The following is a 23,461-nucleotide window of genomic DNA, read 5'->3' as shown; positions in this document are numbered from 1 at the left end:
GCTGAGGGACGTCGCCATGTGGAACCCTCGCTGGGACAGTGTGGTCTCGGGACCCTCGGGGTCACAGGAAGACTGGGGGTGCCTGAGTGCAGCAGAGTGCCCAGGTATCAGAGCAGGGAAGCCAGCTGCAGAGACAGACCTGAGGAGTGGGCTCTCAGGCTCAGGGTTGCCATAAACCATGATCCGTGACACAGTCCAACCACTGCTCTTCCAGCGGGGACCCCACAAGTGGCAGATCCGGGGAGACTCTCCATCCTCCCCCGGGAGGAGCTGCGCGGGAGTGCACTGCTGGGATCTGCTGGGTTTGGAGCCTACAAACGGGGTCATGTGAAAGAGATAGAAACGCTCAGTCACAGGCCAGGTGAGCATGGAGTGCGGCCGGAGACCAGGGAGAGAGGAGTGATTGACTGCTTTTCTCTGGGGGCTCACTGAGGAGTGGGGCCCCGAGTTCTCAGCTCCTCTGGCCAGAGATTGGGAGGGTGCCATTTTCACTCTTGTCCTCCAAAACTGTACGGAAAGCTTGCAGGGAACAAAAGCTCCCAAGAGCAAACCCGAGCAGATTACTTAGCCCGGAACCCAGCAAGGGCAGGGCAATTCTGTCTCCAGCAAATACATTTGAAAACCACAGCAACAGACCCCTCCCCCAGAAGATCAGCAAGAACAGCCAGCCAAGACCAAGTTTACCAATCAATGAGAACGACAGAACTCCACCACTAGGGGAATACAGCACAGACAATTCATGGCTTTTCCCCCTGATTATTCTTTCCAAGTTAATTTTTTAAATTTTCTTTTCCTTCTTTTTTGAATACTTTTCCCTTTTTCAACCAATCGTATCAATCCCTTTTATAAAAATCTATTTTATTTTTCATTTTTAGCGTCATATTCTATCCCTTCATAGTAGTTAACCTTGTTTTTGGTATATATATATGTTGTTCTCTCTTTACAATTTGGGGATACAGTTTCCTATAACAGACCAAAATATACCCTAAATCTCTAGTGTATGGCTTTGTTCTAGTCTCCAGCCTGATCACATTCTCTCCCTTTTTAAAAAATTCCTCTTCTTTCTTTTTTCAACCAACTTCTTATCAATTCCTTTTATAAAATATTTTATAATTTTCATCTTTATAGTCATAATCCATCCCTTCATCATAATTACCCTTATTTTTGTACATATATAAGTTTTTCTCTAAAAATTTTGGGAGGCACTTTCTTCTAACAAACCAAGATACACCCAAAATCTAGTGTGTGGCACTGATCGATGCACCAGCCTGATCATATCTGATCATATTCTGTTTGTTTGTTTTTTTTAATCTTTTTCTTTTATCTTTCTTTCCATTTCTTTTCCCCTGGTTTCAGGTCTCTTCTGATTTGTTTAGTGTATATTTTTCAGGGGTTGTCTTTAGCCTGTTAGCATTTTGTTCTCTCATTCATCTATTCTCGTCTGGACAAAATGACAAGATGGAAAAAAATCACCTCAAAAAAAAGAACAAGAGGCAGTACCAAATGCCAGGGACCTAATCAATATGTACATTAGTAAGAAGTCAGAACTAGAGTTCAGAGAGATGATTTTAAAGATACTCCCTGGGCTTGAAGAAAGCATGGAACATACTAGAGAAACAATTTCTGGAGAAATAAAAGAACTAAAATCTAATGAAATCGAAATCAAAGAGGCTATTAATGAGGTGCAATAAAAAATGGAGGCTCTAACTGCTAGGATAAATGAGGCAGAAGAGAGAATTAGTGATATAGAAGACCAAATGATGGAAAATCAAGAAGCTAAGTAAAAGAGATAAACAACTACTGGATCACAAGGGCAGAATTTGAGAGATAAGTGATACCATAGATGAAACAATATTAGAATAATTGGGATCCCAGAAGAAGAAGAAAGAGAGAGAGGGGCAGAGGCATATTGGAGCAAATTATAGCAGAGAACTTCACTAATGTGGGGAAGGAAACAGGCATCAAAATCCAGGAGACACAGAGAACCCCCTCAAAATCAATAAAAATAGGTCAACATCTAATAGTAAAATTTACGAGTCTCAGAGACAAAGAGAAAATACTGAAAGCAGCTCAGGAAAAGAGATCTGTATCTTACAATGCTGGAAACATTAGATAGACAACAGACCTATCCACAGAGACCTGGCAGGCCAGTAAGGACTGGCATGATATACTCAGAGCACTAAATGAGAAAAATATGCAGACTTGAATACTATAACCAGCTAGGCTGTCAAGGACAATAGAAGGAGAGATGAAAAGATTCCAGGACAAACAAAAACTAAAGGAATTTGCAAACACGAAACCAGCCCTACAAGAAATATTGAAAGGGGTCCTTTAAGAAAAGAGAGAGCCTAAAAGCAACAGAGACCAGAAAGGAACACAGACAATAGACAGTAACAGTCACCTTACAGGCAATACAATGGCACTAAATTCATATCTTTCAATAGTTGCCCCGAATGTAAATGGGCTAAATGCCCCAATCAAAAGACACAGGCTATCAGATTGGATTAAAAAACACAAGACCCATCGATATGCTGTCTGCAAGAGACTCATTTTAGACCCAAAGACACTCCCAGATTGAAAGTGAGGGGGTGGAAAACCATTTACCATGCTAATGGACACCAAAAGAAAGCCGGGGTGGCAATCCTTATATCAGACAAATTAGATTTTAAACCAAAGACTGTGTTTTGGTTTAAAACTTAAAGGGTCTCTCCAACAAGAAGATCTAACAATTGTAAATATCTATGCCCCGAAGATGGGAGCAGCTAATTACATAAGGCAATTAATAACAAAAGCAAAGAAACACATCAACAACAATACAATAATAGTGGGGGACGTTAACACCCCCCTCACTGAAATGGACAGATCATCTAAGCAAAAGATCAACAAGGAAATAAAGACTTTAAATGACACACTGGACCAAATGCACTTCACAGATATATTCATAACATTCCATCCCAAAGCAACAGAATACACATTCTTCTCTAGTGTCCATGAAACATTCTCCAGAATAGATCACGTCCTAGGTCGCAAATCAGGTCTCAACTGGTACCAAAAGATTGGGATCAGTCCCTGCATATTTTCAGACCAAGGTGCTTTGAAACTAGAACTCAATCACAAGAGGAAAGTCAGAACTCAGATACATGGAGGTTAAAGAGCATCCTACTAAAGAATGAATGTGTCAACCAGGAAATTAAAGGAGATTTTAAAAAATCCACGGAAACCAATTAAAATGAAAACACAACTGTTCAAAATCTTTGGGATGCAGCAAAGGCAGTCCTAAGAGGAACGTATATAGCAATGCAAGTCTTTCTCAAGAAACAAGAAAGATCTCAAATACACAACTTAACCTTACACCTAGAGGAGCTGGAGAAAGAACAAGAAATAAAGCCTAAACCCAGCAGGAGAAGAGATATAATAAAGATCAAGCAGAAATCCATGAAATAGAAACCAAAAGAACAGTAGAACAGATCAACGAAACTAAGAGCTGGTTCTTTGAAAGAATTAACAAGATTGACAAACCCCTGGCCAGACTTATCAAAAAGACAAGAGAAATGACCCAAATCAACAAAATCGTGAATGAAAGAGGAGAGATCACAATCAACACCAATGAAATACAAACAACTATAAGAACGTATTATTAGGAACTCTATGCCAGCAAATTAGATAATCTGGAAGAAATGGATGCATTCCTAGAGATATATCAACTACCAAAACTGAACCAGGAAGAAATAGGAAACCTGAACAGACCTATAACCACTAAGGAAATTGAAGCAGTCATCAAAAACCTCCCAACAAACAAGAGCCCAGGGCCAGATGGCTTCTCAGGAGAATTCTACCAAACATTTCAAGAAGAATTAATACCTATTGTCCTGAAACTGTTCCAAAAAATAGAAATGGAAGGAAAACTTCCAAACTCGTTTTATGAGGCCACCATTACCTTGATCCCCAAACCAGACAAAGACCCCATCCAAAAGGAGTACAGACCAATATCCTTGATGAACATGGGTGCAAAAATTCTCACCAAAATACTAGCCAATAGGATCCAACAGTACATTAAAAGGATTATTCACCACGACCAAGTGGGATTTATCCCTGGGCTGCAAGGTTGGTTCCACATCTGCAAAGCAATCCATGTGATACAATACATTAATAAAGGAAAGAACAAGAACCATATGATCCTCTCAATAGATGCAGAAAAAGCATTTGACAAAGTACAGCATTCTTTCTTGATCAAAACTCTTCAGAGTATAGGGATAGAGAGTACATACCTCAAGATCATAAAAGCCATCTATGAAAATCCCACAGCGAATATCATTCTCAATGGGGAAAAACTGAGAGTTTTCCCCCTAAGGTCAGGAACACGGCAGGGATGTCCACTATCACCACTGCTATTCAACATAGTATTAGAAGGCCTAGCCATGCAGTCAGACAACAAAAAGAAATAAAAGGCATCTGAATCGGCAAATAAGTCAAACTCTCACTCTTTGCAGATGATATGATACTTATGTGGAAAACCCAAAAGACTCCACCCCGAAAGTGCTGGAACTCATACAGGAATTCAGTGAAGTGGCAGGATAGAAAATCAATGCACAGAAATTAGTGGCATTTCTATACCAACAAGACAGAAGAAAGAGAAATTAAGGAGTCGAACCCATTCACAATTGCACCCAAAAGCATAATATACCTAGGATTAAATTTAATCAAAGAGGCAAAGAATCTGTACTCAGAAAACTATAAAATACTCATGAAAGAAATTGAGGAAGACACAAAGAAATGGAAAAACGTTCCACGCTCATGGATTGGAAGAACACATTTTGTGAAGAAATGTGGAACCAGAAAAGACTCTGAATAGCCAGAGGAATGTTGAAAAAGAAAAGCAAAGCTGGTGGCATCACAATTCCGGACTTCAAGACAAAGCTGTAATCGTCGAGACAGTATGGTCCTGGCACAAAAACCGACACATAGATCAATGGAACAGATTAGAAAGCCCAGAGTGGACCCTCAACTCTATGGTCAACTAATCTTCAACAAAGCAGGAGAGAATGTCCAATGGAAAAAAGACAGTCTCTTCAACAAATGGTGTTGGGAAAATTGGACAGCCACATGCAGAAGAATGAAACTGGACCATTTCCTTACACTACACACAAAAATAGACTCCAAATGGTTGAAAGACCTAAATGTGAAACAGGAGTCCATCAAAATCCTAAAGGAGAACACAGGCAGCAACCTCTTCGACCTCAGCCGCAGCAACTTCTTCCTAGAAATATCGCCAAAGGCAAGGGAAGCAAGGGGAAAAATGAACTAAAAATGAACTATTGGGACTTCATCAACATAAGAAGCTTTTGCACAGCAAAAGAAACAGTCCACAAAACCAAAAGACAACCTACAGAATGGGAGAAGATATTTGCAAATGACATATCAGATAAAGGGCTAGTTTCCAAAATCTATAAAGAACTTATGAAACTCAACACCCAAAGAACAAATGATCCAATCAAGAAATGGGCAGAAGACAGGAAGAGACATTTTTCCAAAGAAGACATCCAAATGGCCAACAGACACATGAAAAAGTGCTCAACATCGCTCTGCATCAGGGAAATCCAAATCAAAACCACAATGAGGTATCACCTCACACCAGTCAGAATGGCCTAATTAACAAGTCAGGAAACGACAGATGTTGGCACGGATGCGGAAAGTGGGGAACCCTCCTACACTGTTGGTGGGAACGCAAGCTGGTGCAGCCACTCTGGAAAACAGTATGGAGGTTCCTCAAAAAATTGAAAATAGAGCTCCCAGATGACCCAGCAATTGCACTACTGGGTATTTACCCCAAAGCTACAAATGTAGGGATCCAAAGGGGTATATGCACCCCAATGTTTATAGTAGCAATGTTCACAATAGCCAAAATATGGAAAGAGCCAAGATGTCCATTGACAGATGAATGGATAAAGAAGATTTGGTATATATGTACAATGGAATATTACGCAGCCATCAAAAGGAATGAAATCTTGCCATTTGCAACAACGTGGATGGAACTGGAGGGTATTATGCTGGGTTAAATAAGTCAATCAATGAAAGACATGTTTCACATGATCACGGATATGAGGAATTCCTTATCTCAGAAAACAAACTTGAGGGTTGCAGGAGTGGTGGGGGTTGGGAGGGATGGGGTGGCTGGGTGATAGACATTGGGGAGGATATGTGCTATGGTGAGTGCTGTGAATTGTGTAAGACTGTTGAATCACAGACCTGTAGCTCTGAAACAAATAATACATTATATGGTAAAAAAAGAAAAAAAGAAAAAGATAGTAGGAAGGGAGAAAGGAACGGGGGGATATCGGTGGGGGAGACGAGCCATGAGAGACTATGGACTCCAAGAAATAAACTGAGGGTTCTAGAGGGGAGGGAGGTCAGGGGATGGGTTAGCCTGGTGATGGGTATTAAAGAGGGCATGTATTGAATGGAGTACTGGGTGTTATATGCAAACAATGAATCATGGAACACTATGTGAAAAACTAATGATGTATGGTGGTTATCATAACATCACAAAGTAAAAAAAAATCCTAGTCGCCTCACTAAAGTGACAAAAAAAAGAAATAAATGGCTTATTATTCATATTTCAATGTAATAATTAAAATGATCTTTTCATCAGAATTCTTTATGAAAACAAAAAATGCAAGAACATGGAATTTGTATAGGTCATGACTAAGAGTCAAATACAGAGACAGGGCGGGAAATCAAATACAACAATGCTAGAGTGTAGGTAGGTCAGCAACTAAACTGACAGTAAGATGTACAGAACAGAGCTTGTAAGGAATGAAAGCAACTAGAAACGAGGCAGGCCAGTAAAAATAATTAGGAAATAAGATAAACACAAATATACTAAACATGATGTTACAGAGTCCAAAAGGTAAGATAAATGTATATAAGTTGAGGGTAGCAATCAAAAACTAAAGAAATCGTGGGACTCAAAAGAACTAAGAAGAGCTTAAAAAAAAAAAAAGAAGTACTATATAGGAAGCACAACACAAACTATCTTAATTGTAAAGTAAACTAGTTATTTGCTTCCTGATGAGATGGAGAGCAATCCCACTCTTGAATTTCCTATACAGAAGGGGGTAACCGCTGTATCCAATTCAATGAAGAGAACCAGAAGGATAAAATGTAAGTGCAGATCCTAAGAGGAATCTCCAACCACCACTTTCACAGTAGGTCTTCCGCACATTAAGAAGTGAGATAAAAGCATAATTGTTGTCTTCTGGTCTGATATCTTGCCTTTCCCAAAGAAATCAAATAGATCAAAGAATCTCACCACTCCTTTCCAGTTTTTGTTTGCTTTTATGTGCCCGTGTGTTTTGAGACAGTAGTAAGTTCGTCAAATTTTTTAAATTTTCTTTATCACTAAAGCAGATTATGTTTTTATAGGAAAAGTATTACACAGAAATTACAAAGAAAGAAAGAAACTCAAAAACCTAGAAGAAACCAGCTGTTATAAATTTAGCACATATACATTCAGATATTTTTCTATCCACATATAAATAAGAGTGGCAGCTCTAGAATTTCTTTATAGGAAAGGCATAAGGGTAGCAACCTGGTAGGGCTGAAACTACATTGAATAGCACTTTCCATGAGAGTAACACAAGTTATTGTTTATATCAACGTGGGGGCTGATGGAAATTATAGATGGATAAACCCCTCCCATTCTCCCTGGCACTGTGACTGAATATATAAAATACATATAGTACAACTAAGGTCATATTATATTATATAGTAACATATATTTAAAATTTACTATATAGTCACTTTATAAGACAATGCTTTACCTTTAGAAATTCATACATTCCAGATTCTCCATTTGTTGAACACCTTGATTATTTCTAACTGATATTGAAAAAATTTACAGGATTCATTTACAAAACATTCAAAACCACACTTTGCTGATTTACAAAGTACTTCTATAAAGGCTCAAAACATTTTGTAACTCAGTTACTCTATGTATGATACAAATATTTCAACATTGACAACCAAGGCTTCAAATTCTATTTTAGTTGGTAAAATAGTCCTGCTTATTTGGATACTGTTATGAATTATGTCTGAACGCACCTATAACAAGTACATATCTGCTGTTGATGGTTGATTTAGTGTGAAGATTTTACCACAACAATGTGCCTCACCAAATATATATTTGAATTATCACCACAAAATGAATAATTTTACCTTAAATGCTGAACTTTCAAACTGTATTTAACATGGAATTCATAATGACGTCAGATGTTTAAATATCAAGAGAATGAGCTTCCAAATGCTTTACCTGGAACCCATGTATTAGATTTAAAAAAAATATAACTGATTATTAGAATTAACTGATTATCTATTTGGAGCATCTTATGACATATCAAAATGGCTGTCTTTTAACTAAATTTTTTCAACTAATGGAGCCTTCTCAGTAACAGCTCTGCTTTATTTTTTTATATGCATAAAAAACTAGAACCTAAAATATGCTAAATTAATTTAGAAAAATCATTTTTTATGTCAATGTGAAGTCTATGCTTCACAGAGTGACATAAAATACACTTTCTATAACTCCATGTGGTAATTGTCATCCTGGGGTACAATGTTCTTAATTAATAATTTCTGAAGTATACCCTGATGTTTCCAGACTTTATGCAGTTGATATCATTATGATCCTTAAAAGAAAAAATGCTCACATTACATTATACATTGATCAATTTTCTAGAAAAACAAAAATTCATTAATCTTTCATTAAACAGGTACTTTTAAAAAAAGTATTGCTGTCAAAAGGATTTATTACAAGTTTCCATTCAAGATGGTAGCATAGGAGGATTCTGAACTCAAAATCCTCCCACAGACACATCAAATCTGTAGCTACATAGAAAAAACTTTCCTCTGGGAAAAAACCCTAAAAATTAGCTGTGTGACTCCTACACATTAAGTGAATGAAAAAAAAATCCACACTGAAATGGGAAGGAGAAGCTGAGATACAATCTCACCACAAATCCCATCCCTGCCACAGTGACCCACAATCAGGAGGGAACTCACAAATCTGAGCTTCAGCCTGAGGAGCAAAGGGTTTGAACCCCACACCTAACACCTCAAATTTTAATACCTGCACCTGGGAGATGAGCCCTAATATATCTAGCATTGTAAGCCAACAGGGTTTGTGTCCATGAGACCCATAAGGCTATAGTGAACAGAGAAACAGTTCTTAAAGGGCTGATGTGTAAGGACTCACCCCAAAGCCCAGTGCAGAGGCAGATGACAAGTGCCCAGAATTTCTGTGAAACAGACTTATTTGCTTATCTTAAAAAGTCAACCTGTGGAGCAGGCATCTAATTTAATATACATGTATGGGCCTAATGAAATACTTTCCAAAGACAGAGGCCAGTGGGTACCATCTTTGCATTCTCCCTCTGCTTTGCTCCAGCTAACCAGTATCTCTCAGAAAAGAACATGTACCATTGATTGGTGCCCTGATTTCTGCAGATGCCACCTAGGGGGTCACCTCTAGATCACTTGGCTCTGATGGTCATCCAGGCTTACACATTCAGGTCCCACAGCACTGTAACAAATGGAGAAAGAGTTCTTAACTCACTACCAGCCCCAGGGCACAGCAGAGAGGCAGAAGACTGAGGTACCCAACCTATCTGTGAAAGAGGTCTATTAGCTTATCTTCAGAGCTGTGGCCTGAAGGACAGGCTTCTAAATAAACAAACAGCTGAAGGCTGGTTGCAATCCTCATCAGGGATCTGGGAGGGCAGCTGCTATCTTCACATTCTCCTTCTGCTATGCTCCAGAGTGCCGGTATCTCCTGGAGAGAAGCTTGTATATTTGTCTGGTGCTCTGGTTTTTGTGGCTACCACCCAGGGGATGCCCCGTGGTTGCCTGGTTCTGGTGGCCAGCAGGGCTTGTGTTCATGAGTTCAAAGGGATGTCAGCAAAGAATCAGTTCTTAACTGGCTTATTGCTCTAGGTATCAGCACAGAGGGAGTAGAAACACCCATCTCCCAGTCTTTCCCCTGAAAGAGGTGTATTGGCATACTTTAAAAGGTGTTGCCTGACCGGCTTTCAATCAGCCTGAATCTACATGCTGACTGAATCCTCCCCTTTAGGACATTGACAGGTCTTGGCATACCCTAAACTACTGAGAGTCACTAGAAATAATCACAGTTGATTATTTCTAATCAACTGCTTGTATAATCACAAAGATTTGAGAGACAATCAGGATTTAGGACAGGGTTAAATGACAAGATTCATCTCCTACACGAGGCACAGAGATTCAAAGAAAAATGAAGAAACAGAGGAATATGTTCCAAAGGAACAAGACCATAAAATAAGACCTTATAAAATGGAGATAAATGCTCGCTCTAGCTGATAAAGAATTCAAAGTATTGGTCATCATGATGTTTACTGAGCTCAGAAGAATGGATGAAAAAAGTGAGAATTTCAACAGAGACAGTAAATATAAGAAAGTACCAAATAGAAGTCACAGAGCTGAAGAATAAAAATAACTGAACTGAAAAAAACAATAGAGGGGGGTTCAACAGCAGACTAGGTGAAGCAGAAGAAAGGATCAGTGAATTCAAAGACAGAGCAGTGGAACTCACCCAATCAGAGAAGCAAAAAGAAAAAAAGAATGAAGGGGCGCCCGGGTGGCTCAGTGGGTTAAGTGTCTGCCTTCAGCTCAGGTCATGATCTCAGGGTCCTGGGATCGAGCCCCACATCAGTCTCCCTGCTCAGCAGGGAGTCTGCTTCTCCCTTTCCCTCTGCCCCCCCACTAGTGCTTGCTCTCTCTCTCACTCTCTCTCTCAAATAAAAAAAAAAATCTTTTAAAAAAGATTATAATAAGAGAAAAAGAAGGTTATTACATAATAATAATGGGGTCAATCCAACAAGAGGATATAAAATCTGTAAATATTTATGCACCCAACACAGGATCATCTAAATATATAGAGAAAATATTAGCAGACCTAAAGGGAGAAATAAACAGCAATACAATAGTAGTAAGGGACTTTAATACCCCACTTTCATAAATGGATAGATCATCCGGACAGAAAATCAGTAGGGAAACACTGGTTTTAAAAGACACGTTACAAAATTTAACAACATAGAAGAAGTGGGCAAAATCCTAAAAAACATTCAACCTACCAAGACTGAATCATAAAGAAACAGAAACTCTGAACAGACCAATTACTAGTAAGTGATTGAATCAGTAATCAAAAATGTCCCAACAAACAAAAGTGCAGACCAAACAGCTTCACTGGTTAATGCTACCAAACATTCAAAGAATTACTACCAATCATTCTCAAACTCTTCCAAAAAACAGAACAGGAGGGAATACTTACAAACTCATTTTATGATGCCAGCATTACCTTGACACCAAAACCAGACAAAGACACCACAAGAAAATTATAGGCTAATACCTCTAAGGAACATAAATGCAAAAATCTTCAACAAAATACTAGCAAACAAAATTCAAGTTTACACTAAAAGCATCATACATCATGATCAAGTGGGATTTATTTGAGGGATGTAAGGATGGTTCAATAAATGCAAATCAATCAATATGATATACTACATTAACAGAGTGAAGTGTAAAAGTCATATGATTATCTTCAATAAATGCAGAAAGCATTTGACAACATTCAGCATCCATTTACAATAAAAACTGTCACCAAAATGAATATACAGGGAATGTACCACAACATAATAAAGGCTGTATACGATAAACACACAGTTAATATCATACTCAACAGTGAAAAGCTAAAAACTTTTCCTCAAAGATCAGGAACAAGGCAGGGATGCCCACTCTCACCACTTCTATTCAACATAGTGCTAGAAGCCAAGCCAGAGTAATTTGTCAAGAAAAAGAAGTAACAGCATCCAAATCAGAAAGCAAGAAGTAAAACTGTCACTATTTGCAGATGACATATTATTATAGAGAAAATTCTAAAGACTCCACAAAAAACTATTAGATATTTGGTTTAATTGAGGTTTTGCAGCCCACAGCAGTAATTCTAGTTCCAGACATGTTGCTACATTTCTTTGCTCCTTCCTTTCCTATCACTTCCTTTTAAAAATCGCTTCATTACCTCTGTATCTCCTCTTTCTGGCTAAAAGATCTACTCTTTGGCATAAAATTTCCTCCAGCCAGGTTACCAGTCTTCTTTATATCAGCCTGGGGTTGCATTTTACAATTTAAATGAACTTAACCTTAAAAAGGAAAATAAAATACATTGTTAAAAGCTGTTATTTGTTAAGGCTGTGTTAGTGCTGTAATTTTTGTTTTATAGGTGCTAAGGGGAAGTTAATGTGTACTTCTAAAATTTAAAAAAATATACAATGACTTTAAAATCTGTCAACAAAACAAACAAAACTAATAAATTCAAGAAAGTTGCAGGTTACAAAAACCAATATTAAATTTCAGTTGCATTTCCATACATTAATGATGACCCTCTTAAGAGCAATTAAGAAAATAACCCCATTTACTATTACATCAAAAAGAATAACATATCTAGAAATAAGTTTAACCAAGAAGGTAAAAGACCTATACACTGAAAACTGTAAAATACTGATGAAAGAAACTGAACACAATACAAATAATGAAAAGACACTCTGTGCTTATGGACTGGAAGAATACTGATAAAATGTCAGTAATCTAGAAATCACCCAAAGAAATCTACAAATTCAACACAATCCTGATCAAAATCCCAATGGCATTTTTCACAGAAATTGAACAAATAATCCTAAAATGTGTGGAACCACAAAAGACCCTGAATAACCAAAGCAATTCTGAGAAAGAACAACAAAGCTAGAGGCATCACATTTCCTGTTTCTTTTTTTTTTAAGATTTTATCTATTTATTTGACACACACAGAGAGAGAGAATACAAGTAGGGGGAGTGACAGAGGCAGAGGAAGAAGCAGACTCCCCACTGAGCAGACAGCCTGATGTGGGGCTTGATCTCAGGGTCCCAGGATTATGACCTGAGCCTAAGGCAGATGCTTAACAGACTGAGTCACCCAGGTGCCCCACATTTTCTGGTTTCAAACTATACTACAAAGTTACAGTAATCAAAACAGTCTGGTATTTGCATAAAAACAGACATTTGCATATCAACAGAATACAGAGCCCAGAAATAAACCCACACATACATGGCCAATTAATTTACAGCAAAGGAACCAAGAATATACAACAGAGAAAAGATAGTTTCTTCAATAAATGGTGTTTGGAAAATTGGACAGCTATATGCAAAAGAATGAAACTGGACCATTATCTTACACCATATACAAAAATTAATTCAAAATGGATTAAAGAGTTGAACCTAAGGTCTAAAACCATAAAACTCCTAGAAGAAAATATAGGCAGTAAGCTTCTTGCCATAGGTCTTGGCAATTTTTTTTTATTTGATACCAAAAGCAAAGGCAACAAAATAATAAATAAATAAGTGAGCCTAAATCAAACTAAAAATCCCACTAAAAGAAACAAAATGAAACAAAATGAAAAGGTGACATGTTAAATGTGGGGATATATTTGCCAATAATATATCTGATAATGGGTTAATAGCCAAAGTATATAAAGACCTCATAGAGTTCAACAGCAAAAAAAAAAAAAAAAAATCAAATATCCAATCTGATTAAAAAATCAGTAGAGGATCTGAAAAGGCATTTTTCCAAAGAAGACATACAGATGGCCAAAAGGTACATGAAAAAATGCTCAAAATTTCTAGATGCTCAAAATCTCTAGTCATCGGTGAAATGCAAATCTAAACCACATGAGATATCACCTCAGACCTGTTAGAATGGCTATTATCAAAAAGACAAGAAACAGCAAGTGTTGGTAAGGATGTGGAGAAAAAGGAACCCTTGTACACTGCTGGTGGGGATTTAAATCAATGCAGCCACTGTGGAAAACCATATAGAGTCTTCTCAAGAAATTAAACATAGAACTACCATATGATCCAGCAAATCCACTTCTGAGTATTTATCCGAAGGAAACAACACTAAGTCAAAAAGATATACACACCCCCATGTTCACTGCAGCATTATTTACAATAGCCAATACATAGAGGCAACCTAAGTGTCCATCGATGGATAAGTGGATAAAGAAAATGAGGTGTATGTATGTGTGTATATGTGCAAAATATTGCCATTTGTGACAACATGGATGGACCTTGAGGGCATTATGCTATGTGAAGTAAGTCGGAGAGAGAGAAATTCTGTATGATCTCACTTTTATGTGGAATCTAAGAACACAACAAACTCAAACTCACAGATAACACAGAATAGATTGGTAGTTGCCAAAGGAAGGGAGTGGCAGGTGGGAAAAACAGGTGACGGTAGTCAAAAGGTACAAATTTCCAGCTATAAAATAAGTAAGTCCTGGGGATATAATGTACAACATTGTGACTATAGTTAATAACGTTGTACTGTATGCTTGGAAATTGCTAAGAGACTAAATCTTAAAAGTTTTCATCACAAGAAAAAACATTACGGTAATGGATGTTAACTAGACTTACTGCGATCATTTCACAATATATATGACTACATACAAATCATTAGATATGCACCTGAAACTAATATGTCAATTATAGTTCAATAAACATTTCAAATCAATTACCTGATTTTACACCTTCAGGAACCAGAAAAAGAATTAACTAAATCCCAAGCTTGTAGAAGGTAGGAAATAATAAAGATAAAAGAAATAGAGAATAGAGGGGTGCCTGAATGGCTCAGTCAGTTAAGCATCCAACTCTTGGTTCTGGCTCAGGTCCTAATTTCAGGGTCATGAGATGAAGCCCCATGTCAGGAGCCTGCCTAAGATTCCCTCTCATCCTCTCCCATTGCTCCTCCCCTTGGGCTGTCTCCCTCTCCTTCTAAAATAAATAAATCTTAAAAAAAAAATAGATAAACAAAAGAAAAAATAAAATCCAAAGTTGCTTGAAAACCCCAAAATTGGCAAACCTCTAGTTAAATTAAGAAAAAAGAGAGGACTCAAATTACTAGAATTGGAAATTTAAGTGGGACACTACTACTGACCTACACAGTTAAAAAGAATACTATAAACAATTGGAAGCCAACAGCTAGATAACCTAGAAGAAATGGACAAATTCCCAGAAATACACAAACTACATGATTAACTCATAATTTCAAAAGAAACAGAAATTCTGACTAGATCTACATAAGTAATGAGATTGAATAAGTGGTTAAAAACTTCCCAAAAAAGAAAAGTCCAGGATCAGATGGCTTCATTGGTAAGTTCTACCAAATATGCAAAGAAAAATTAACATCAATCCTTCTCAAACTCCTCCAAAAACTAGATAAGGAAGGAATACTTCCTAACTCATTCCATGAGGTCAACATTACTCTGATACCAAAGTGAGACAAAAACCTACAAAAATAGACTCTTTTATAAATACCCTTTATAAAGGGATAGTTCTATCTTTTATGAATATAGATGCAAAAGTCCTCAAAATACTAGCAAACAGTACCCAGCAGTATATTAAAAGGATTACAAGCAATGACCAAGTAGGTTCTATGCTAGGAATGCAAGGAAATTATACATAATGATAATCAATCAATGTAACACACCACATTAACACAGAAAAAAAGTGCATGATTATTCCAATTGATGCAGAAAAAGGATTTGACAAAACCTAACACGCTTTCAAATAAAAACATTTAATAAATTAGGAATACAAGGAAATTAAAACGACAAAGTCAATATGATAAAAGGCATATATGAAAAACCTACAGCTAATATTATACTCAATGGTAAAAGATAAAAGCTTTCTCTTAAGAATAGGAATAAGACAAGTATGCCCACTTTTACCCACTTCTATTCAACATAGTACTGGAAGTTCAAGCCAGAGCACTGAGGTATGGAAAAAAAATAATAGCATCCATATTGGAAAAGGAGAATACTATCTCTATCTGCAGATGATATGATCTCATATGTTGAGAACTGTTAAAGCTAATAAATTCAGCAGTTACAGAATACACTATCAGCACACAGAAAATCAGTTGTATTTCTATATACTAGTAATGAAAATTCCAAAAAGAAAGTTAAGAAAACAATTCCACTTACAATCAAAAAGAAAAAAATACTAAGGGGCGCCTGAGTGGCACAGTTGGTTAAGCGTTCAACTCTTGGTTTTGGCTCAGGTTGTGATCTCATGGTCTGGAGATGGAGCCCCACATCCAGTGAGATTCTCTCTCCTTCTCCCTCTGACCCTCCCACTTGTGTGCGTGCGTGCTCTCTCTCTCTCTCAAATAAATAAATCTTTTTTAAAAAAGACTAAAAATACTAATAAATTTAAGCAGAGAGGTGCAGCACTTATACAGTGAAAACTACAAAATGTTGTTGAAGAAACTGATAAGAATTAAATAAATGGGCAGACACCCCTTGTTCATAGATTGGATGACTTAATAGTGTTAAGGTGGCAATATTCCCCAGAGTGATCTACAGATTCAATACAATCCCTATCAAAATCCCAAAGGCCTCTTTTACAGAAATGGAAAAGGGATCTGAAAATTCATATGGAAACACAAGGGACCCTCAGTAGCCAAAACAATCTTGAAAAAGAAAATTGGAAGACACACTTTCCAATTTCAAAATATACTAAAGTTACAGAAATCAAAACAGTGAAGTACTAGCATAAAAATAGACATATAGATCAAAGGAATAGAACTGAGTCCAGAAGTAAGCCCTTACATCTACCATCAATTTATTTTCAACAAAGGTAGCAAGATCTTTCACTGGGGAAAGATTGATCCCTTTAACAGATGTTGCCAGGACAACCAGATATCCACATGCAAAAGAATGAAATTGGACCCTTACTTTATACCACATAATTAACTTAAGATGGATCAAAAAAAATTTTAGAGCTAAAATGATAAAACTCTTAGAAAACATAGAGGCAAATCTTCATGGCTTTGGATGTGACGATGGTTTCTTTTTATTAATTTTTAAATTTTAATATCTGCATAGTTAACATACAGTGTTATATTAGTTTCAGGTATACAATATAATGATTCAACAGTTCTATACATCACCCGGTGCTCATCACAAGTGCACTCTTTAATCCTCAGCAGCTATTCCACCCATCCCCTCACCCACCTCTCCTCTGGTAACCATCAGTTTGTTCTCTGTATTTAAGTGTTTGTTTCTCAGTTTGTCTCTCTTTTTTCCATTTGTTTGTTTTTTAAGTTCCACATATGACAGAAATCATATGGTATTTGTCTTTCTCTGACTGACTTACTTCACTTAGCATAAGTGAAGAGAGAGAGAGGGACTCTCTCCAGATCCATCCATGTTGTTGCAAATGGCAAGATTTCATTCTTTTTGGTGGGTGAATGATATTTCATCATGTATGTATATATGTACACACCACCTCTCCTTTATTCATTCACCTGTTGATGGACACTGGAACTGCTTCCATAATTTGGTTATTATAAATAATGCTGCAATAAACACAGGGTTATCTATCCCTTTGAATTAGTGTTTCTGTATTTTTTTGATCAATACCTAGTAGTGCAATTACTAGATCATAGGGTAGTTCTATTTTTAACTTTTTGAGGAACCTCCACAGTCTTCCATAGTGACACCACAAGTTTGCATTCTCAACAACAATGCATAAAGATTCGTTCCTTTTTCTCCACATCCTGGCCAACACTTGCTTCTTATGATTTTGATTTTAGCCATTCTGACAGGTGTGAAGTGATATCTCATTGTAGTTTTGATTTGCATTTCCCTGACAATGAGTGATGTTGAGCATCTTTTCATGTGTCTTTTGGCCATCTGTATATCTTCTTTAGAGAATGTCTGTTCACGTCTTCTGTCTGTTTTTTAATTTGAATATTTGTTTTTTTGGTATTGAGTTGTATAAGTTCTTTATATATTTTGGATACTAACCCTTTTTCAGATATGTTGATTGCAAATATGTTCTCTGATTCAGTAGATTGTCTTTTAGTTTTGTTGACTGTTTCCTTTGCTGTGCAAAAGCTTTTTATTTTGCTACATGCAAAAGAATGAAACTGGACCACTCTCTTACACTATACACAAAAATAAACTCAAAGTGGATTAAGGACCTAAATGTGAGACATGAAACCATAAGAATCTTAGAGTTAATTATGTGGTATGAAGTAAAGGTCCAATTTCATTCCTTTATGTGTGGATATCCAATAATTTCTCTGACGTCAGCTTTAGCAACATCTTTCTAGATAGGTCTCCTGAGGCAAGGGAAACAAAAGCAGAAATTAACTATTTGGCTAATGGTTTCTTAAATAATGGCATCAAAAACAACTAAAGAAAAAATTAAATTGGACTTCAAGATTTAAAACTTTTGCATAAGGAAGGATACTATGAAGAGAATGAAAAAAACAACCACAGAATGGGACAAAATATTTGCAAACCATTTTTCTGATAAGAGTAGTATCTAGAACATATAAAGAACTCTTTTCTCCGAAGAAGATAGACAAAGGCCAAGAAGTATATGAAAAATTGCTCAATGTCACTAGTAACTAGAGAAATGCAAATCAAAACCACAATAAGATACTACTTCACATCAACTGAATGGCCATAATTTAAAAAAATAAATAACAACTGTTGGTGATTCAAAAAATTGGAGCTCTCATACACTGCTGGGGGGAATGTAACATGGTGCAGTCACCGTGAAAAACAGTTTGGTGGTTCCTCAATAAGTTAAATATAGAATTAGTACAATACCCTGCAACAACTAGGGATATACCAGAGAATGAAAAAAGGTATTGAAACAAAAACTAGTACAGGAACATTCAAAGCAGCTTTACTCACAGTAGCAAATAGATAGAAACACTCTAAATGTCCATCAGTAGGTGAATGGATAATCAAAATGTGCTATATCCGCACAATCAATTATCATTCAGCTATTAAATGGAATGAAGTACTAATGAATGCTAAAACATAGATGGATGTTGAAAACATTATATAGTATACAAAAAAAAGCTTTACACAAAGGCCATGTATTGATTTTGTTTATCATATATTTATAGCACTTATCATAAATACAATAATTACTTCTGATTGTATATTAAAGTCTGTATTCCTTGCTACATTATAAGCACCATAAAGCAGAAAAAGTATGTATCATTCATCCAATACTTTTAGTCACTCAGCTGAGTGACTTTTACATGATAGAATTTCAAATAACTATTGAATGAATGAATGAATGAATGAATGCCATTTACTCTTAAAATCCTTCCATGGTTCCCCACTGCTTTAACAATTCTCAACTTTTTACTATGGCTCTTAATTCCTGTATGATTTGGCCCATTTTTCTTTGTAGCCTTATTTTCACTTCATTTAATAACTATTTAGTGAGTATTTATGTTCCAAGCACTGTGCTGTGTGCTGAGGATACAATGAGAAGTAAGATATATAGCTCCTTAGCCTTTTGGATTTTATAGACCGGAAGGAAAACAAACAATAACAATATACTAGTAAGAGTGGGTAAAGACAAGGTATTTGGTATCATGAGAACCTAGCAGGTGTGTCTGACCTGGATTGTGGATTGTGGGATGAGAAAATGGCAGCTCAGGAAAGACTTTTTGGAAAAAGTGACATTTAAGCAAAAATAGGAAAAATGAGGAGTTAGCTAGGTGCATAACAGGGCAAGTTCCAGACAATGAGAAGGGCATTTGGAACCTAACACTGAAACACAGAGATCTAAAAGAAGTTATTTCTGTAAGGCTGAGGTATGAAAATTATTGGGGGTGGGAGGGAAGCAGAGAGAGAGAAAGCTGAAAAGGTAGGTGCTCTAACTCTAAAAGCAATGGAAAGCCATTGGAGAGTTTTAAGAGGAGGCTAAAAAACCCAAAATCACAAATAATTGTCTATGTTTGTATATATCTGATTGAGGACATGAACTATGTCCATTTAATCATTTCCCCAGTGACCAGAACAATGGTAGGCATATACTAAGTATTTTGTAAGTATTCATTAAGCGCTACTGAATCAAAAACTGGTAGAACAAAAAATGAAACTGGATTTGATTCTATAATCTACTACACATTTGAACATAAACAGATTAGAGATTCCTCAGTGATAACTACAATGAAACCACTGAAATCAGCTAATTCAAATTAGAGTGAATCTATTAGATTGAAAACATGTTGCCGTCCTGTTGAAAACGAAATCTAAAAGTAAAAATATTACAAAAGGAATACACATAATCATTATCTAAGAACCAACAATTAAAATGGAAGGTTCTGCCAGACATCATAATCCATCAGGCCTGTATGATTATATACCAGCAACAAGCAATGCAAACTTTTTGTTATTTATATTGTCAAATTAGATAAAACTGAAGATAGCATGTTTGAACCTTTCCAAATTCTGACCTTATTTTACTTCAAACATCACAGTGACTTGTTTGGTTTTATTTTTAACTCTAGATAACATGGCTTTAAAAATAAGCAATAGGTTGAGAATTATGCCTAAGGGTCCATACAGGTACAAGAATCCTAATAAAAACTATCTTTTGGCACACCTATATTACACGAAAATAAGCTGATGGTATAATAGTGGCTCTTTGTCTAGAATAATCTGGAATCTAAAGTGGAAAGATAAATAATTTGTTATTTTCTTCTGTCGTAAAATATTTTTAAAAAAGATTTTATTTATTTGCTAGAGGGAGAGAGCGCAGGTGAGAGTGAGCAAAAGCACAAGCAGGGGGAATGGCAGGCAGAGGGAGAAGCAGGCTCCCTGCTGAGCAAGGAGCCTGATGCAGGACTCGATCCCAGGACCTGGGATCATGACCCGAGTCGAAGGCAGCCGCCTAACGGACTGAGCCACCCAGGTGTCCCCTGTCATAAAATTTTCAATCAAGATACTTTAAAATATCAATGTAAGCAAAATTCAGTGAGGAAACAAATACTATATACTAGTCATGACTACACATTGCTATAAAAATTTTACTGATAAAACCTGGGTGACAGTTTCAGATATATTCATATACAATGAGAAACGCAGGCAATAAACGCCTCAGACCTGCAAAGACAGTGCAGTTGGTTGGCTGACTGATCTTACAGTTGTTTGAATCCCTTTTAAAAGAATCGATTAACGGTGAGAAGCTCTTTCTGTGATGATTAAGGCCGTGCCAAGCCAGGATGAACATATTCAGTAAAAGTATATTACGACTTGAAATAATGCCACCACATTACATGCATGTTTTATCTTTTAAAAATATTTTCAGTATTTTTGGCATATCTCTCATAAAGTAATATTTGCCCCATATTCAAATAAGGAAACTGTGTCCAAAAAAATATATGTGACTCTCCCTGTGTACTTTAACCTATCAGTAACAGTGACTTAACTAAAAATGGAGAGTCCTAATTAAGACTGTTTTCTATTGGATCACTGATAACTCTTGGTCCAGTGACAGGTATCCTTTTCATCAGGGATGATCTTGTATTTGACAGGAGTCAAATAATCCCAACAGATACAATTTTCTTTAAAGAGTAATTGGTACTACAAATATTTTTAAGCTAAATATATTATGGCCCGTTCCACGACAAGCTCCTGGACAGACCTCTTGATAATTATGAACCTCCTACAAAAATTATACTGTATACATGGCAATCAAATGGATGAAAATAGTTGAGGAGAGCAGAAATACGCTGGAAGGAACGAATCTCAGCCCAGCCTCCCATAAATTAAAAGCCACTTCTCTCTTCATCGTTTCAAAAATCCCATGGCAGCGAACCCCAAACAGGAGACAGACAGCAGAGGCACCAGAAGACTTCATTCCCGGGCTCCCAAGGGATTTACTCTACTAAGGAAAAATGGAGAGTCCAAGTGGGGGCTTGGAAGGGAGGAAGACGCGGTTTACTCGGTCCTTCGCCCTTCTCCCGTGAACAATGTGATGTACGTAGCAAGGAAACCATCTTTAATGCTGTCAGGGTCCCGCTGAGCCAGGTAAGAGGCTGGAGAGCCTCGTCCCCCCCCCCCCCCCGCGAAGGCCCTGTCTTCTTTTCCCAATGCACCTTTCCCCTTTCCTTTCCGTCACTTCTCCCCGTCTTCCACCCCTCCTCTAGGCTTCTAGCTTTGCCCAGTGACATCTCAAAGCCAATCCAAGGACCTCTAAGAATATCTTCGGGGCCCGGGAAGGAAGGAAGGACCGAGCCTTGGGGAGTGGTCACCTTTTGAGGTATCTGGCGTCCTCCCCTTGCATGGCGGCGGCGACGGCAGCGTGGGGAGGATGGGGGTATCTGAGAAAGCCGGCGGAGCTATCTCCGCGGACGGTGGCCAAAGTATCCCCACACCCAAAGGCGATGACAGTCCAGAGGCCTGCAAGGCGGGGCGGCGGCGGGGCGGCGCTGCGGTTACCACGGTGAGGCCGCCGGCTCCTCCCACAGCACCTAGGCCCCAAAACACTGGAGGGACCCAGACCCGCCCAGAGCCGCCTCTGCAAGCCCCGCCGCAAGGCGCATGCGCCCGCTCCGCCGTGCCTTATGCGCAGGCTCAGTGTGAGATGCTGACCCCTGGGATTAATCTGACGCACCCAGGAGCAGAACGTGAAGGTTTTTGCGGCAGATTTCCGCATGTGTGGTCAAGAAATGGCTTCTTGATCACCGCCCCCTTGAGGATGGAAATTGGAAGAGTCATCCCAGTCAGCCGAATTGGAGTAGCAGGTCTTAGCTTAAAATAAGAGAAAGGGAATCCATTAACTTTTTAATTAGTGAATGCTGTAGAGCAGCTCAGCCCTCGTCTGATAACCTGTAAAGTGAGATTTGTGTTTGGAGGCGTGGTGGAAAAGGAACTGCACTGATTGCACTGAGAAGCTCTTAATTTGTGGAGATGGTCTGACCCTCATTTAAAATGAATACAATTAATATCACTTTTGATTCAGGGCAAATCTGTGATTTCTACTTCTAGAATGCACTGCTCCATCCCCGCCCCCCCCCCCAGGTCTATTCACACATAGATACAAACTAGCTCCTGAAATGCCAACTCCTACCCTAATTATCCCTAACTCAAGGTACGTTTGGAATTGTTTCCTCTGAGGCAGGCAACTGTTGGCAATGCAGGCCACAGGAAAGAAGAGCTGGTTTTGAACCTTTGCAAGTAAATATCCTCTGCTTTCAGTTCTGTGCTCATGGGCTCAACTATCACATCTATGCAAATGCCTTACGTTGATTTATTCAGTAAATATTAAATGAGGGTCAGCTTTGTGCCAAACACCAAACCAGGCTCTAGGATTACAAAGAAAACACCTCTACTCCCTTCCCTCACCTGTAATCTTGTCCCTCACTCACTCCCTTTTAGTTCTATATTTTCAGTCACCTTGGGCCATGTCTCTGTAGTTGTTTTCATTGTTTTTTTCAAGTGCAGTGCAGTGCATGGAATGTTAAATATAGAGACACAGTCCATACCTGCCAAGAGGTATTCTTTTTATCTGTCTACCCATT

At 37.7% G+C, this 23,461-nt stretch overlaps 1 protein-coding gene across 1 annotated transcript in view; it reads right to left on the bottom strand.

Moving 5' to 3' along the window:
* KIFAP3 (kinesin associated protein 3) overlaps nt 1–22,414 on the bottom strand; it is a 188,372-nt gene extending 165,958 nt beyond the window's left edge. Inside the window, exon 1 of the mRNA XM_028123046.2 lies at nt 22,193–22,414. Within this exon, the coding sequence (XP_027978847.1) occupies nt 22,193–22,224 (32 nt within the window). The 5' untranslated portion in view covers nt 22,225–22,414. The remainder of the gene's footprint in view (nt 1–22,192) is intronic.
* Nucleotides 22,415–23,461: the final 1,047 nt, after the last annotated feature.

This window comes from Eumetopias jubatus, unplaced genomic scaffold, assembly GCF_037043125.1.
Source record: "Eumetopias jubatus isolate StellerSeaLion01/CBP00866 unplaced genomic scaffold, mEumJub1_p1.0 scaffold_12, whole genome shotgun sequence".
Taxonomy (NCBI): domain Eukaryota; kingdom Metazoa; phylum Chordata; class Mammalia; order Carnivora; family Otariidae; genus Eumetopias; species Eumetopias jubatus.
Note: the sequence above shows the minus strand (reverse complement) of the source record. Positions and strands in the feature narration are given on the sequence as shown.